At 40.7% G+C, this 16,800-nt stretch overlaps 1 protein-coding gene across 6 annotated transcripts in view; it reads left to right on the top strand.

Moving 5' to 3' along the window:
• bcor (BCL6 corepressor) overlaps positions 1 to 16,800 on the top strand; it is a 274,104-nt gene that overhangs the window by 197,230 nt on the left and 60,074 nt on the right. For all 6 annotated transcript variants that reach the window (XM_067992876.1, XM_067992875.1, XM_067992874.1 and 3 more), the window contains 2 exons: positions 6,516 to 6,643; positions 9,836 to 9,929. In XM_067992876.1, coding sequence (XP_067848977.1) covers positions 6,516 to 6,643; positions 9,836 to 9,929 — 222 coding nt within the window. The remainder of the gene's footprint in view (positions 1 to 6,515; positions 6,644 to 9,835; positions 9,930 to 16,800) is intronic.

The raw sequence follows: 16,800 nt of genomic DNA, 5'->3' as shown, positions 1-16,800 counted from the left end.
AGCCTCCGCTGCACTGCACAGATCTAAAAATAGTTTAAACATCTATTTTTCTTTAATTTGCTGTATACAGTTTTGCTGCCTTGTGTATTCTTTCCTCTAACCTATTTTGTAAACTGTTTTCTACTGATCTGTAAGGCTGCTACATTCCATGCACTAAATCCCGTCTGAAAGCATTCTCAGCTCCAAAGCCTCTGCCAATGTCGTTCTTGAACTAACCATTATGAAAATGTATAAGATTGCCTCTCCGGTTAACTTCTCCTTTGAGTATCTTTTTATTCCACTCTCTGAGGAAATGCCTTGGCTCTATGAGATTCCCCTTTATGTCAGGGATTTGTCATACGAGGATCCATGATCTTTAAATGCTTAATGAAAATTTTCAGTATATACTACAGTACTCCCAACTGAATATGAATATAAATGTTGTAAATACATGTTATGTAAATACTTTTAGTAAATATGTAAAAAAAAATAATAACTAAAGTGAAGGAAAGGAAATGGTATTAAATACAAACTATAGTTAAATGTAAAGCAAAATCATTTGGCAGCCAATGCTGTACTGTACTGCTATTAGGTAGAAGTCACTCAGCACAGCAGCACAAAATGATGAATGTTGCAGTGACCAGCGCTATCCTAGTTTGCTGATAGCCTACTATATTTTCTCTTGTGGAAGACCATTTTTTGTTTGGATTGGTTCCAGTGATCCAGCATTACTGTAATCCCCGAGCCAACAGTGCCTTAAATGTTAGATTTCACTGTAGTGACTAGCGCTGTAATTTACGTAGTTATGATGGAAGATGCTGCTGCCTGCTGTTTTACTTGCAAATAGCAGTCTATAATATTAATCATGCAGCATTGAAGCAGGGTAACGTCCTGTATTTAAATCACTGTATAATTAACAGTATGTGCTTGAGGGGAATCTATAAAAAGACATATGTTGTTCTAAAGCATCTTTTGCATAGCAGAGTTCCTGTTACGTGTATGTGCAAATATACTTTAATCATCTTGACCAACAGTCAGCTGCTAACATTTGACATAATGGATCTTTGCTATAATCTCTAAACTTCTTTAAATCTAAATCAAACTTTTCACGTAGCCTAAAACTCAAATGGGATTTGATTAGGATAGCTGTTCCAACATCTCTTCAGGTCAAAAGTACTTTCGGGTTTAGTTTAGGTATAAAACATAGTGGCGCCTACATTCCATAGTGCTCCAAACCGGGTGCAATTCTGGCAGAACAGAGACACCCGGGGACCAAAGTAAATTCATCCTCTGGCCTCAATAAATCAGGCAAGCTGCAGGTGCCAATGAGGCGTTGCGAAGCAGCTCGCCTGTTGGGGTCTTACAAATTTCAGCCCAAACTGAGGCCCAGAGAAAACTCCGGGAGGGAGGGTGTAGGCGATTGGAATGAGGGTGTGGGGGGGGGTGAGTTGTTTTGTGGAGGTGCACTATTGCTCCTTTCCATTCCACAAAATATTAATAATTTTTCAAATTTTTGAGCCTTTTTAGAGTGGCGTCCAGCAGTCCCTCTTAAGGGCTGTTAGTTAGGCTGCTCAAGGCCTGAAAGAGCCAGTAAGAGTCCGGGTGTGAAATGAGCACTGGAGCCTCATTTCAACATTGAAATGAGACATATGCTCATGTGGTTGCCTTAAAAATGGTCCTGACCAATTTAGCAGTGGCCCGAACCCCCATGCAGATTGGGCGTGGGCCTCTGCACTGCTAAATTGGTTATCGCTGTGGCCGTTTTCGGTCCATAAAATGAGCGCAACAATGTTAAATGTAGATCCCAGTAAGTATTTCAGAGTTGATGAGCCATGTATGTCCGGCAGTAGCCATTTAATCAAAGGAGCAAAGTCGATCTGCATGCACTTAGTTTGTGTAAGTAAATGGGACAGTTAATTCCATGGAATCCACCTCAACATGAAAATATGTGGCATAAAATTCACATTTTGTATCGTTGAAAGCTTTACATATCCTATGCAGTTTTCATAGTAAATCTTTCCTTTGTAAAATGTGGGCTTTATGTGCGCAATCCTTTTTAGGCAGGATATTACTTTGTGAAAGGAAGTACAAAGATTTCTGCTGTAGGGCTGTCACTTATGTGCTAATTCACAGGCATTCGATTCCCAAATAAACGCTGTGCTACTTTGATAATGTCTTTTTTTTGCCTGTCAGGTTTACCCATCTAGATTTAAATTTATTTGTGATTTGTTATGTGTGTGACCTGCAGCAACCAATTTCATATTATAATATGTACAGGGAAGAGTTTAAGACTGAGTAGTTTACCTAGAATCTGGTGTAAGTGCTCCCTATTCTTTAACTACCTATTTTGTGTTTGTTCAAAAACTCATTTTAAGGAGGATGTACTCATCATAGAGAATTCTATTTCAACATCCTTCTGTTTGTTTCTGTCAACTTCTGTTGATTTTAATTTTTCTTGAAACATTGAGTGCTGATGAGATCATTGGGGGAACTGGCTAGGAGAAGATACTTAGCCTGACAGTGTGAAGGAGTTTAATTAACATACGCAGTTGAAATGCCAAGATCATTGAAGCAGACTGGGTTAATAACTGTAACTCAATGTTAATTCAGCTCCCTCACACTGTCAACCTCAGTAACTCCTCCCTATCAGTTCCCACAGCACTTCTTGAAGTAGTTCTACAATATTGCCGTAGGCTCCCAGTGCTGTGGAATCAGCCTCAATTTATGTCGTGGGGTGGATTTTACAGCACAGGAACAGCATCATAAAAACTGCTTTTGAGTTGCAGTTTGCAACTTTATATCTGCTGACCTTTTTTTCGTTAGTAGCTGAAGATGGTCCAGAATGGCCAGTAAGAGAGAAATTGCATTGCTGACCTGGTCTGTACAGGCTGGCTGAGCGCTTAGCCCCCGAGAAAAGATGACAGCCTTTCTAACGGCAGTGTTTATCTTACCAACAGGATGCGTGCCTATGAAGGTGCTGGTGAAAACCACTTATTTAGATAGGTCTAGGTGCCTTTGGAGGCAGCAGTGCCTGCTTATTCATTGTACAACCTTCCTATCAGAGGCAGCAATGTCAAGTAATTGGGACATAATTTTTTTTTAAAAGCAGGAATAAAATGTACAATTTTCTTCCCTATTCTCCTCTCCTGAAGGAATCAACTCCCTCTCTGGAATACAGTTCCAGACAAGGGTCACCTCTGGTACCTCATACAAGTCACAATTATTCATTTGTGAACCTCAATGCTGAGTGCTGCCAGACTATCCCACACAGGAGCATCACAACCAAGACCACATTTTTCCTCACCCAATGTCCCTAGTTGTGCATTTCAGCAGGGGCTGCTGGCTCGTAATTAGGAGCACTGATTTTGCTTCCTTGAACCAGGGTGGTGCAGCTAATTTATGAACTGAAGATCAAACTGGGGACATTACTGGTATATATGGCAGGGGTGTAACTATTTGTGGGCCCGCCACGGCCCACCAATTAGCATCCAGGCCCACCCAAATCTGAGCCTGATTGAATGCTAAGTTTAAGCAAATTTATTAGCAGGCTCTTTTTAGTATCAATTGGACATGGCCACAGTAGGAACAAAGCTGCATCGCTGGAGCTATGGGAATAAATGCAGCCAATGTTGATGACCAGTCACTTCTCATTATTTGAAGCCTGTCGACTTGGTGAGAGTGGTCGTGAGGTTTCTGCTGGTTCCAATAAAAAGAGACGACTGTCCATCCATATGGGATGTCGTTGATGACTCTAGCGCAGTAGAAGTGCGTTGAGTAGGGCAATGGCACAATGTGGAATGAGGCGGCTTGCCACAATAACATGGTAAAATGAACCAGTGTGTGAACAATGGACATTTGGCAGCTCTGGAAGTGGGCCCCAGCAAACTCTTTACCACCTAGCCCTGCTAGCATTGGGAGCTTTTAGCTTGGTCTGCAGCAACGATGAATTGGAGCATTCTGACAGTAGGAACATTGCCTTTCCATTATAAGTTGAGATCCACCCAAATCCCCAATTCCTAGCAATGTCAAATGGCTCAGCTATCCACTTGATGAACTTGTTTATTCATTAGGAGAGCACAATTATGAATCTTGCTAAGTTAATTTTTTTTGGATCGATCCATGTTGTAAGATCCTCTCTCTGTCAGATAGACCATTGTGGGTTCAAGCCCCACTCCAGGACTTGACACAAAATCTAAGCTGACACCCTCCTGCAGTACAGTGCGCTAGAGTCATCAACGACACCCCATATGGATGGACAGCCGTCTCTTTTTATTGGCACCAGCAGAAACCTCACGACCACTCTCACCAAGTTGACAGGCTTCAAATAATGAGAAAAGTGACTGGTCATCAACATTGGCTGCATTTATCGGCGAGTGTTGAGGTGGTGTTTGTGGTAGCTATTGAAGATTACATGGCACTATCTGAAGAGGTGTCCTCACTATTGTTCCTTCCTCAATCAACACCACCAAAAAACAGATTAATTGACCATTCGTGTCATTGTTTGTGAGATTTTGCTATGTGCAAAATGATTGCTACATTTGCCTACCTAAAAACAGTCACTGCACTTCAAGATAATTTGTTGCATGGTACATGGTTTGAAACATCTGAGAGACATGCTAAGGTGCTATATAAATTATGTTAGACGGTATGTCATCATTAGCACCTTAGAAAAAAAATTCAAAACCATTACAAAGAATTATGAGTAAATGTTGATTGAATGTTCTATAAATACATGTAAAAAAATTGTGAAGCACTTGTTGATAAATATGTTGGCCCTTTAAGTAGGAAATACTGAATGACTAGTGCAAGGTATTTGTGGTAGCAAGTGATTTTGTTATTGCTTAGAACTGCTCAGAAACTGGTACAGTGATTCCATTGCCTCTGGGACTTTTAATGTAAAATTATAGTCCTTGGTCAGCAAATTGTACTACACGTGGTAAATGTAAAAATTTGTTGTGAATAATGCCAAATCATTTGCCCTACATTATCAAGGGTACTGGTTGGAAAGAGTTACTGAGCCCAAGTGCAAGGGAACAGAGTTATAATTAATAGCGCAGCAGTCATAAGTCCAGGCAAGATTCAACATCATCACAGTATGTTATTTAATTTTATTAAAGTATTTAAAAATCTGCAGAAATTACCAAAATAAAAGAATGTTAATATTAAATCATAGTTCTTTGCAATTAACTTTTTAAAGAAGGCCCTCACTGGGGCTATAGTTGTAAATGCACTATATAGTGTAGTACTGAGCCAGAAAGATCCCCGGTTGTGCAGCCAAAGAAGTGGGGCGTGTGCCTCTACTATTGGTCACCTCAGGAGAAAAGAATTTTTAAAAAAATCCTGATTGGGAGACTGCCCTGTGTGTTGCGCATTCTATATAGCACAGGAAGGCCATAATTTGGATCCCAGGTCCGTGCTGAGTTAGTAGTTCTTAGCCAGGTGGCAATGGAGCTGCTACAGTTGACTCAGAGTACCTAGATTAAAGAACATAAAATCAACCAGGGTTCCCACTACTGATTGCTTTACAATGATGTTACTGGATGGTGCCTGTGTGTGAATATTGGTTCTTGGTATAAACCCTACTAAAATCTGACAGACCTATGGGGGGAATTGCAGAAGAGGTTGCTGATTTTTGTTTGTGCATTGTGTGAAGGATATTGCTTAAATCATGCCTGATAAAGTTTTGAGTGAGCTATACATTTCATTTCACAAAAAATAAGCATTGTACTCATAATATCCTGTTCAGTATTCTATTCATGCAACATAGTATTTGTTCTAGTTTCATATTGTTAAACATCTCAAATGAACATACCTTCTTGTAGTGGAATTTTGGTTCAGTAGACTGTTTCCTTTTTTTTCCACAGAAGTATGACAGTTATTGGGCACATGTGGCACTGACCATGAGTACACAATTGTTTTGAATGTTTTTGCAACTGGCAATGACTTGTGGGAAAGTTATCTCATGCACTTCTGAATAAATTTCATGTCCCACATATGTGAGATAATTTATTACGTGGTATTGATTGTACATTACATAAACTGCAACACTGATTTTAGTAGATCAAAGGAACCCCGCTGATCGCTTGCTATATACAAGTTAAAACATTTCTATTTGTAACCTGTATTATTAATGAAGATGGGCTGAGAACTATGATCTTCAATGTGGCAGCTTCATTTTGGAGACTTTGTGTATATTCAATAACATACATTATTTATTGTTTCTTATACTTAAAAGATACAAGGACGAAATACATTCCGTTCCAAACTATCAGTTAATGAGTTATCCTTGACCAGTAACATACTGAGATGTTCAACCCTGACTGACTAATAATATTTTATAACTTTATCTTTTCCAGTACCGAATTGGAAATGCAAATGTAAAATTTCATTAATTAAAAAAGGCAATGCTTGTCCAAAGGTATATAGAATAATAACAGTGAACATGTTTTATAAGTCATACATCCATTGTTCATGGTAATAAGGGTGTTTGATATATATTTATTTATATATTAATAAAGATTATTTTTTTTTAAAAGAATAAAATTGTGGAGAAGAGAAGCTTCAATCAAAAAGACGTCATGCTGTCTGCAACCCCTCTGTACGGCAACCTTCACAGCTGGATGAGTACTGATCGGGTCCGCATGTGTGGAATTAACGAAGATGGGTAAGACAAGTTATATTTTTGCATGGTACTAAGTAAAACTACTTTTTGATTAGGGCGGGGACTCATCTATATTATCAGAGAGGGGTGTGATTCGTGTTATGAGCAAAGAGTTTCCTTGGCAATTGCTATCACTTCAACTCCTACACATGCACAGATTGGATTTAGTGTTCTTGCATGAAGTGGAGGAGTGTTAACTAAGCTTTGTGCTTCAACATTTTCCCTTATTGTGTATGATTGCATGGTTAGCTTCCTCTTCTAACCTGAATGAATCAGTTTATAAAATTCATCCTATTTAGTAATTTATTTGCATAAAGTGATAACTACTTGTATATGAGGAGGCAAACAGTTTCAGAAAGGGATCTACAGAAATTTGGCATTGTTTTTTCCCATTCACTTTATTTACCTTACATAAATTGGTTATCTGGTGATATTGAGGAATGCCCCTTAATGCAGCCAAAAAGTGCAAAGGTTCAGGCAACATACTAAGAAGACAAGTGAGATTATAATTTGAAAAGCATGATATCTTTTTCATTCTATAAGTGTGGAGAGAATTTCTAAGAGATTTACATTTTGCTTGTCTACCTATGTGTGATGATTTTGATTTTAATCACCTAGTGCTTAATTTGCAGAACTACTTTGACACTGTCTAATTTATTTAGACCCTGAAATTACATTGTGGGATACTAGTGGACATACACTAATGTGTTTGTCTAAAATTCCTCTCTGTTATTTGGTGTCTAGTGGAAATTGCTCATCTATTGTTAAATCAAAACAAACAAAGGAAAATAAAAAGCAATTGGACTTGTAGTGCAAACAGTGCCATATGTTTTAGTATATGATATGTTTTTGTTATATTTGTGCCAAGTTTGTTTGCATGGATGGGTAGGACTCTCCCAGCCTCTAAGCAAAATAAATCTAAACAAGAAATGTAAGAAGAGTATTCAACCAACATAACAGAGAGCAATACATGTAGCATGTGGTTTTTAGATTACTATTAATATTTTTGTCACCAGCATCCATATTTTTGTAGGTTTCAGATGAATAAATGCATTTTTAATGTATTTGGTTATTTTGATTCTTGTAATTTTCAACCTTTCTCATTGTCAACACACAATAGGATATTGTCATCATCTCACCAGGAAGATCACCTGGGATTTTGTGTTCTTAGGAAATTTGTGTCCTGTGTGATCAGATGATCTTCCCCCATTCTGGGCTACATTCTCAGTTTTTTTTTTCCCTCCTGTAAGCAGTTGCTTCAGGCTTCAGAACAAGTATTGATCCAGGTTAACTTGTGACAGTGAGTCCCAACTGATTGTGGCCCAGGCTACAGCTCGGACCCATTAAAGCAAGCATTTCTCTCATAAGAAAAGCAGAAAAGTATCAAATGGTAAAGCCTCTTTGTGAGGATTCCTTTAATACCATGTCCTGAGCCATGTAAACCTGTTCCAGTACACGGCTTATAGAACCATAGAAGTTTACAGTACAGAAGAAGACCATTCCGTTCACCATGTCTGTGCCATCTTGCGAGAGCAATCCAAAACAAATCCCACTGTTCAACTCTCCGCATAGCCCTGTATCTTCCTCTGCTTTAATGCCATTGTGGGAGCACCATCACCACAAGGACTGCAGTGGTTCAAGAAGAAGGCCTACCACCACCTTCTCAGGGCAAGTATGGATGGGCAATAAATGCAACATTGCCAGCATTGCCCACGTTCTGAGAACAAATAAAAGAAAGTTATCCAATTTTCCCTTGAAGGATGTAATTATCTCAGTCTCTGCCTCAGCCACTTCCTGTGGCAAAACATTTCATGCTCCAACAACCCTTTGTGTAAAGACATTTCTCCTAACCTATTTCCTCACTCTCTTTGTAATAATTTTAATTTGATGACCTTTCATCACTGACTCCCCAGCCAGAGAAAATAGTTTTTCCCTATTCACTCATCAAAATGCTTCATAATTTAAAAAATCTCTTATTAAATCTCCGCTTAGCCTTCTCTGCTCCAGTGGAAGTAGTCCGTTCTCATAACTATAGTTCCCATCCCTGGCATCAACCTGGTGAATCAGTGCTGTAATCTCTATATGTCTGTAATATCCTTTCTATAATGGGATGCCCAAAATGGAACACATTATTGTAACTGTGGCCTAACTAGTGTTTTGTATAAATTTATCATGTTTTCTGAAATGGCTGGTCCCTACACTGGTCCAAGCAGGACCATCTTGCAGGGCCATGACCCTGCTATTGATATAAACACCAATTGATACAGGGAACTAAGTTTGACATTGTTGAGGTAAGACGTCTCAGAGCTTTGTCTGAATTGCTCAAGTTATTTATATAAAGGCAAATAGGCTCCTCGTTATCTGTAAAGAGGAAAATGATGGAGAGGAAGGGGAAGTAGGAGAATGGCTCCTATTCCAGGAATTTCTTCAGTAGGAGAGCTAGGGAAGAGTGTTGACTCTACACATAGGTTATTTAATGAGTAAAATATTGCATGATTACCACACATTGGGGGGTTCAATGATGGTCACACTTTGGGAAATAAGGATGCTAACATTGATGTAGTAAGCACCTCTGCTTTCAGAAAAAAAGAACTGAGAGTGTGGCCCAGAACAAATGCAAAAACCTCAGATAAACATGTAAATAGGGGTTCTGCTGATCTTCGCTGAAGCTATGGAGCCCAATTGGGAGACCCCCTGAGGAAATTTCCAGCTAATATCATGAGTAAAGTGAAAAGGGGAAGTTTGTCTGAAGGGTTTAGGATTTTTTTAAAGGCAGGTTTTTTTTTTTAAAGAGTCCCAGATGACTTTCCCCCCAAAAATGACTTTTCTCCCATAGATGGCTTTCCCCTGCCTGTTTGTGTGCAAAGATTGAACTTTTTTGAAATAATGAAGAAAGTTTTACAATAAGTATTCTAACACTGTAGGAAGGGTGAAACTACATCCCATTGGAGAAATACCTATTGAAGAGGAAAAAAGCTGCTAGAATCCTAAGATCATTATTTCTAAATCCCTGTGTGATTTACCTAATGAATCTAGATATTGTATGTGCCGGTTAAGATTCACTTGGAGGAGTGGTAATAATTGTGTCAGGCCTTCCATGTTTTAAAAGTAACCAACAGTTTGATTAATATTCAATTAAATGGGAAATGTATAGAATCAAGAGAAAACAATATTAACTTTGAATTCTTTTCACAGCAGGAAAGTCTCTGTGAGTGATGGTGAAACACAGAAAAACATGAAGCGGTTTGGACTAAGGGAAGAGAATCACATGACCCACAACTTGGGTGTGGTAAGCTATTACTTACTCATCCACTTCCTGAACACAATCTAATTCTTACATTTTCTTGTATAAACCCCCTTGTAATAACGAGGTTGTCTGCTGCTATCATAATCAAATCTGAATGGATAATTTAAACTATAAGTTATTGTTTAGTGTTAAGTTCCACTCTAATTAGGATTTAGAGGACATGTGCATTCATTTTTGCTTATAGGCAGCATGTGATCAGCATTTCAAAAGGTTAAATCCTAAAAATTACTGTGAGTGATGGTATCACACAAATGCTTAATGCACTCGTGTCAAATTTCTCTCTGCTATTTTAATGGAAGAGTTAACCTGTTTACTTTAAATGGGTTAATGCCTCTTAAAATTAGAGGAATTTGATATGAGTGTATTAAACAGTAGTTTCAAAGTTTAAATTTACTGAAACAAATTTACAAATTGAAGTTACATATTGTTTTTCTTAAGCACTACACGTTTCTATGAAGATTTAAATATATTTTCAGCTCAAATATTTGGCTACTACTTTTTGAAGTATTGCAAAAAAATTGTTATAATGTAAATGGCTACATGTACCATTTAGCAGGACAAGTAGGGAAAATTACAATAGACACTAATGTAACAATGCAGTAATAATCAGGTAGTACGGTTTCAATGCAACAGGATCAAGAAGGAGAAATAAAATGAGTTACTAAACTATTTAGAATAAGGTTCTATATGTTTTTTGCTACATTTTTAAACTCATCGAATTGTCTACCTGACCACAACAAAAATAAAATGTCAGAATGTGGTACGGATTAGTTTCTCAATGTCTAGAACACTATAACTTCTGGCTTTTTAAGATCTTTTCATTTTTACCTTCACTACTCAAAGCAGAGATTTGTAAATTTGCTTTGCCTATACAGTGGTTTGATTTTAAGTGGCTGTCATTCTCTCAGGTTACATAGGCTTGTGAATAGTGTAGGTTTGTCACTATGAGCCATATTTAACAAAAAAGATTGAAAATCATCCCAAACATATGAACCCAATGCATTGGTGTTAGGAATGAGATTTCAGGCCCATGATTGCCCACAGAGTGAGGGGTCCGATCTCAGCCTTGTTGTACACTAAGGGATAGTTGGCCATATTTTCCTTTCTAGGCTAACTTTAAGAAAGAAGTAGATATGAGAAAACTGGAGTGTAAAACTGAGTTAGTGTTAATGGGCCATTCTATCATTATTAACCAATGTCTACAGTTTTTCTTCTCTGTTTAAAAATGACAAGAAAATAAGGCAAAAATATTCTGGTTTGTTAATTGCTGACTAAGGCCTTGTTAAGGACTGATCTACATAGAATTCCTCAGCATGGGCTAATAAAGGAAGTTTAGCCATTTATATTACAGTAGACCAGTGAAAAGAAATGTTGAGGACGAACAGGATATCAGTATTTGAAGACTGCACTGGCATACCATTAAGGGAAATAGGTAGGATATGATCCACATCATCTTTGTTAACTCATCTCCCCCCCCGACCCCCCACCCCCGTCCTGGACCTGACCCAACCACCACAACCATCCAAAATTCTGACCCGACCCCTGCATTATCACTGACTCCTGATCCATCTCCTAGTGGCCCCCTGACTCTGATCTGACTCCTCAAGGCAGCCAACACACTGAAATGAAGGACATGATAGTTAAAAAGCCAATCACCGTTAACACAGATATGCACGTAAAGAAGGTGATTTTTTTTAAAGTTATGAACAAGGGAAATGGCACACGTTCACATGAACAAGATTCTAATTTAACAATAGCTGATGTACTAGTTATAACTTCATTCATCTGAGTGTATAATTTTTTTCCATTCACACCTTTACAGCAAGTAATACAACGTCTCACTTATATGATGACTCTATCCCTTTAATGGTTGCTGACTTGTTATCTATAAATTCAGCTGTCAGCCAGGATTCCTGATCCTCTCTCACTGTTAGTCAGAACCCCTGAACTGACTTTCAGAGGCAGCCAAAACATTGAAATAAATGAAATTATAGGTAATAGCTCAGAAAATGTTAATGTGAAAAGCAGGGAGCTGTGTGTGTCCTGGCCAACATTCTTCCCTGAACCAGCACACCACTTCCCTCAACCAACACCACCAAAAAACAATTGACTGGTCATTTAACTCATTGCTGTTTGTGAGATCTTGCTGTGTGGAAAATGGCTGCCATATTTACCTGCCTAACAATAGTAACTAAACAATTAAAGTGTTTTGGGACATAGTTAAGAAATGTGATAATGAGAAATTTATATATTTATCTTTTGTTCTTTGTCTGGGGGAGAGTTGGGGATTTATAAAACCTTCATTGTGAAGTCACATACTGGCTTAGCGCATAGGCTTTGTGTTCCCACATGCAGCATGTGGCCCATTGAGGATAAAGTTTTTTTTTTAAAGCCTAGCATTTATTGCCCATCCCTAGTTGCCATTGAGAAGATGGTGGTGAGCTGCATTCTTGAACTGCTGCAGTCCGTGTGGTGAAGGTTCTCCCACAGTGCTGTTAGGTAGGGAGTTCCAGGATTTTGACCTAGTGATGATGAAGAAATGGCGCTATATGTCCCAGTCAGGATGGTGTGTGACTTGGAGGGGAACGTGCAGGTGGTGGTGTTCCTATGCATCTGCTGCCCTTATCCTTCCAGGTGGTAGAGGTCACGGGTTTGGGAGGTGCTGTCGAAGAAGCCTTGGTGAGTTGCTGCAGTGCATCCTGTTGATAATATACACTGCAGCGGCGGTGGCGGAGCGAGTGGATATTTAAGGTGGTGGATGGGCTGCTGACCTAGCAGACTGCTTTGTCCTGCATGGTGTCGAGCTTCTTGAGTGTTGTTGGAGCTGCACTCATCCAGGCAAGTGGAGAGTATTCCATCATACTCCTGACTTGTGCCTTGTAGATGGTAGAGAGGCTTTGGGGAGTCAGGAAGTGAGTCACTCGCTGCAGAATACCCAGCCTCTGACCTGTTCTAGTTTATTACTGACCGGCATTTATGTGGCTGGTCCATTTGAGTTTCTGGTCAATGGTGACCCCCTAGATGTTGATGACGGGGGATTCGGCTATGGTAATACCATTGAATATCATTGGGAGGTGGCCATTGCTTGGCACTTGTGTGACGCAAATGTTACTTGCCACTTATCAGCCCAAGCCTGGATATTGTCCAGGTCTTGCTGCGTGTGGGCACGGACTGTTTCATCATCTGAGGAATTGTGAATGGGACTGAACACTGTGCAATTATCAGCGAACAGTCCCACCTCTGACCTTATGATGGGGGGAGGTCATTGATGAAGCTTCTGAAGATAGTTGGGCCTAGACATTGCCCTGAGGAATTCCTGCAGCGATGTCCTGGGGCTGAGAGATGATTGGCCATCAACAACCACAATGCTAGTCCTGACTCCAGCCACTGAAGAGTTTTCCCCCTGATCCCCATTGACTTCAGTTTTACTTGGGCGCCTTGGTGCCACACTTGGTCGAATGCTGCCATGATGTCAAGGGCAGTCACTTTCACCTTTCCTCTGGAATTCAGCTCTTTTGTCCACATTTGGATTAAGGATGTAATGAGGACTGCAGCTGAGTGGTACTCCTCCCATCACTTTGCTGATGACTGAGAGTAGGCTGATAGGAAAGTAATTGGCTGGATCGGATTTGTCCTGCTTTTTGTGGGCAGGACATACCAGTGTTGTAGCTGTACTGGAACAGCTTGGCTAGAGGCGCAGCCAGTTCTGGAGCACAAGTCTTCAGCACTACAGCCGGGATGTTGTAAGCCTTTGCTGTGGCCAGTACACTCAGGTGTTTCTTGATATCACGTGGAGTGAATCGAATTGGCTGAAGACTGGCTTCTGTGATGGTGGGGACCTCAGAAGGAGGCCAAGAAGGATCATTCACTCGGTACCTCTGGCTGAAGATGGTTACGAACACTTCAGCTCTGCCTTTTGCACTCACGTGCTGGGCACCACCATCATTGAGGATGGGGATGTTCACGGAGCCTCCTCCTCCCATTAGTTGCTTATTGTCCACCACCATTCGTGACTGGATGTGGCAGGACTGCAGAGCTTTAATCAGATCCGTTGGTTGTGGAATCGCTTAGCTCTGTCTATAGCATGCTGCTTCTGCTGTTTAGCATGCATGTAGTCCTGTGTTGTAGCTTCACCAGGTCGGCAGCTCATTTTCAGGTAAGCCTGGTGCTGCTCCTGGCATGCTCTTCTGCACTCCTCATTGAACTTGGGTTGATCCCCTGGCTTGTTGGTAATGGTAGAGTGAGGGATATGCCAGGTCATGAGTTTACGGATTGTGCTGGAATACAATTCTGCTGCTGTTGATGGCCCACTGCACTTCATGGATGCCCGGTTTTGAGCTGCTAGATCTGTTCTTAATTGATCCCACTTAACACAGTGGTAGTGCCACACAACACGATGGACGGTGTCCTCAGTGTGAAGACAGGACTTGGCTTCCACAAGGACTGTGCAGTGGTCATCTACCAATACTGTCATGGACAGATGCAGCTGCGATGAGGTCAAATAGGTTATTCCCTTGTGTTGGTCCATTCACCGCCTGCTGCAAGCCCTGTCTGGCAGCTATGTCCTTCAGGACTTGGCCAGCTCGGTCAGTGGTGATACTACCGAGACACTCTTGGTGACGGACATTGAAGTCCCCCACCCAGAGTACATTCTGTGGCCTTGCTACCCTCAGTGCTTCATCCAAGTGGTGTTCAACATGGAGGAATACTGATTCATCAGCTGAGGGAGGGCGGTAGGTGGTAATCAGTAGGAAGTTTCCTTGCCCATGTTTGACCTGAAGCTTTCATGTGGTCCGGAGTCAATGTTGAGGACTCTGTGGATCACCTGACAATATACTATTGTGCCCCAACCTCTGGTAGGTCTGTCCTGTCAGTGGAACAGGACATAGCCAGGTGATAAAGGAGTCTGGGACATTGGCTGATAGATATGGTTCTATGAGTATGACTATGTCAGGCTGTTGCTTGACTACTCTGTGGGACAGCTCTCCCAACTTTGGCACTAGTCCCCAGATGTCAGTGAGGAAGACTTTATAGATTCAACAGTGCTGGGTGTGCCTTCGTCATTTTTGAATCCAATACTTAGGTTGAAGCCAAGTGTTCCATCTAGTTTTATTCTTCTTATCCTTTTTTGTAGCAGTTTGATATAACTGAGTGGTTTGCTAAGCCATTTCAGAGGGCAGTTAAGCGTCAACCGCATTGGAGTCACATAGACCAGACCGGGTAAGGACGGCAGGTTTCCTTCCCTAAAGGGCGTTAGTGATCCAGTGAGTTTTTACGACAATCCGACAGCTTTGTGGTTACTTTTTATTTTATTGATGCCAGCTTCTTATTTCAGATTTATTTTTGATTTTTTAAAAACAGAATTCAAATTCACAAACTGCCATGGTTGGATTTCAACTTGCGTCTCTATTATTAGTCCAGGCCTCTGGTTTACTAGTCCAGTAACATAACCACCATACTGCCGTACCCAGTTTGACATTCAGGTTCCTGTCGCGGTCCGTAAAATGCGCTTTGCAGGTTCTTCATTGCTCTTCACCTGCAAATTTTTTGCACTCCACGGCTGGGTTCACAGAAACGCCACCATTTAAACAGTACTTTACTGGCTTAACAAGTGTGAATATTCGATTCATTGGCCAGCTCATTTCCACAAATATTGCAGATTTGAAAAGCGTACTGTAAACACGAGGGAGATAGATGTGTTTTCATTGCATAGATAACTGCAACAAGATGAATTTATATTGTATCTTTAAAGTAAAAAAAAAATCCCAAAGTGCTTCACAGATAGAGGTAGATAAGGGAATGGATGTTGAACCATGAAGGGAGAGATTAGGAGGAGTGAGCAAAAGCTTGGTTTTTGAAGGTGGAGAGGTTAATGGAATGTTCTAGAGAGCAGGACTGAGGCTGTTGAAGTCTTTGGCAACAATGGAGGGGTAAGGGAGAATTGGATCCAAAGAAGGCCAGGGGCACAGGTGAAGAACTTGTGGGAGAAGGTGTAGGGTTGGAGGGGATGGCAAAGTTAGGATATAGTGAGGCCATGGAGGGATTTGTAAACAAGAATAAAAATTTAAAAATTAATGCTATGGGGGACAGGATGCCAATGTAAGTCAGCAAGGACAACGTGATGGATGAGCAGGACTTAGTGTGGGACAAGATACAGGAGATTAAGCTTTAGACAAGTTGTAGTTTATTTAGGATGGGGTACTAGAGACCAGCAAGGAGGACATTGCATTAATCAAGTGTAAAGCGTAGATAAAGGTTCCAGCAGTGAGGGTCTGAGATAGCAATGAAAACAGGCAATCTTGCAGAGGTGAAAATAAGCAGTCTTGGTGATGGATAGAATATTATTTGAAGTTCACGCCAGGATCAAACAGGTGCTGACCTTTTATACGGCCTGGTTTAGACTGAGTGAATGGCAAGGGAGAGGGGGATGGAGTCAGTGGCAAGGGAATAGAGTTTGTGGTGGGGGCCGAAAGGAATAGCTTCGGCCTTCTCCCTATTCAGCTGGAAGGCGTTGTGTCTCAACCATGAATTAAGGTTGGACCAGCATTTGCAGGTGGCCTTAGGGTCAAGAGAAATGGAGGAGAGATAGACCTGGATTTCAAAAAGCATACATATGGAGGCTGACCCCATGCATACATATGGTGTCATTAAGGGGCAACAAATAAATGAGGCAGAGGAGGGGGGCCAACGATAGATCCTTGCGAGAATATGGAGGTGAAGGTACATGGCGGGGGGGAATAAAAGCTATTGCTGGCAATGTGTTGATTGCGTTTAGATAGAAGTGGAATTACACAAGGGCAGTCTCATGGAACTAGACATTAGAAGAGAGGAGATGGAGGAGGGTGATGTGGGC

The sequence above is a fragment of the Heptranchias perlo genome, chromosome 11, assembly GCF_035084215.1.
Source record: "Heptranchias perlo isolate sHepPer1 chromosome 11, sHepPer1.hap1, whole genome shotgun sequence".
Classification (NCBI taxonomy): Eukaryota; Metazoa; Chordata; class Chondrichthyes; order Hexanchiformes; family Hexanchidae; genus Heptranchias; species Heptranchias perlo.
Note: the sequence above shows the minus strand (reverse complement) of the source record. Positions and strands in the feature narration are given on the sequence as shown.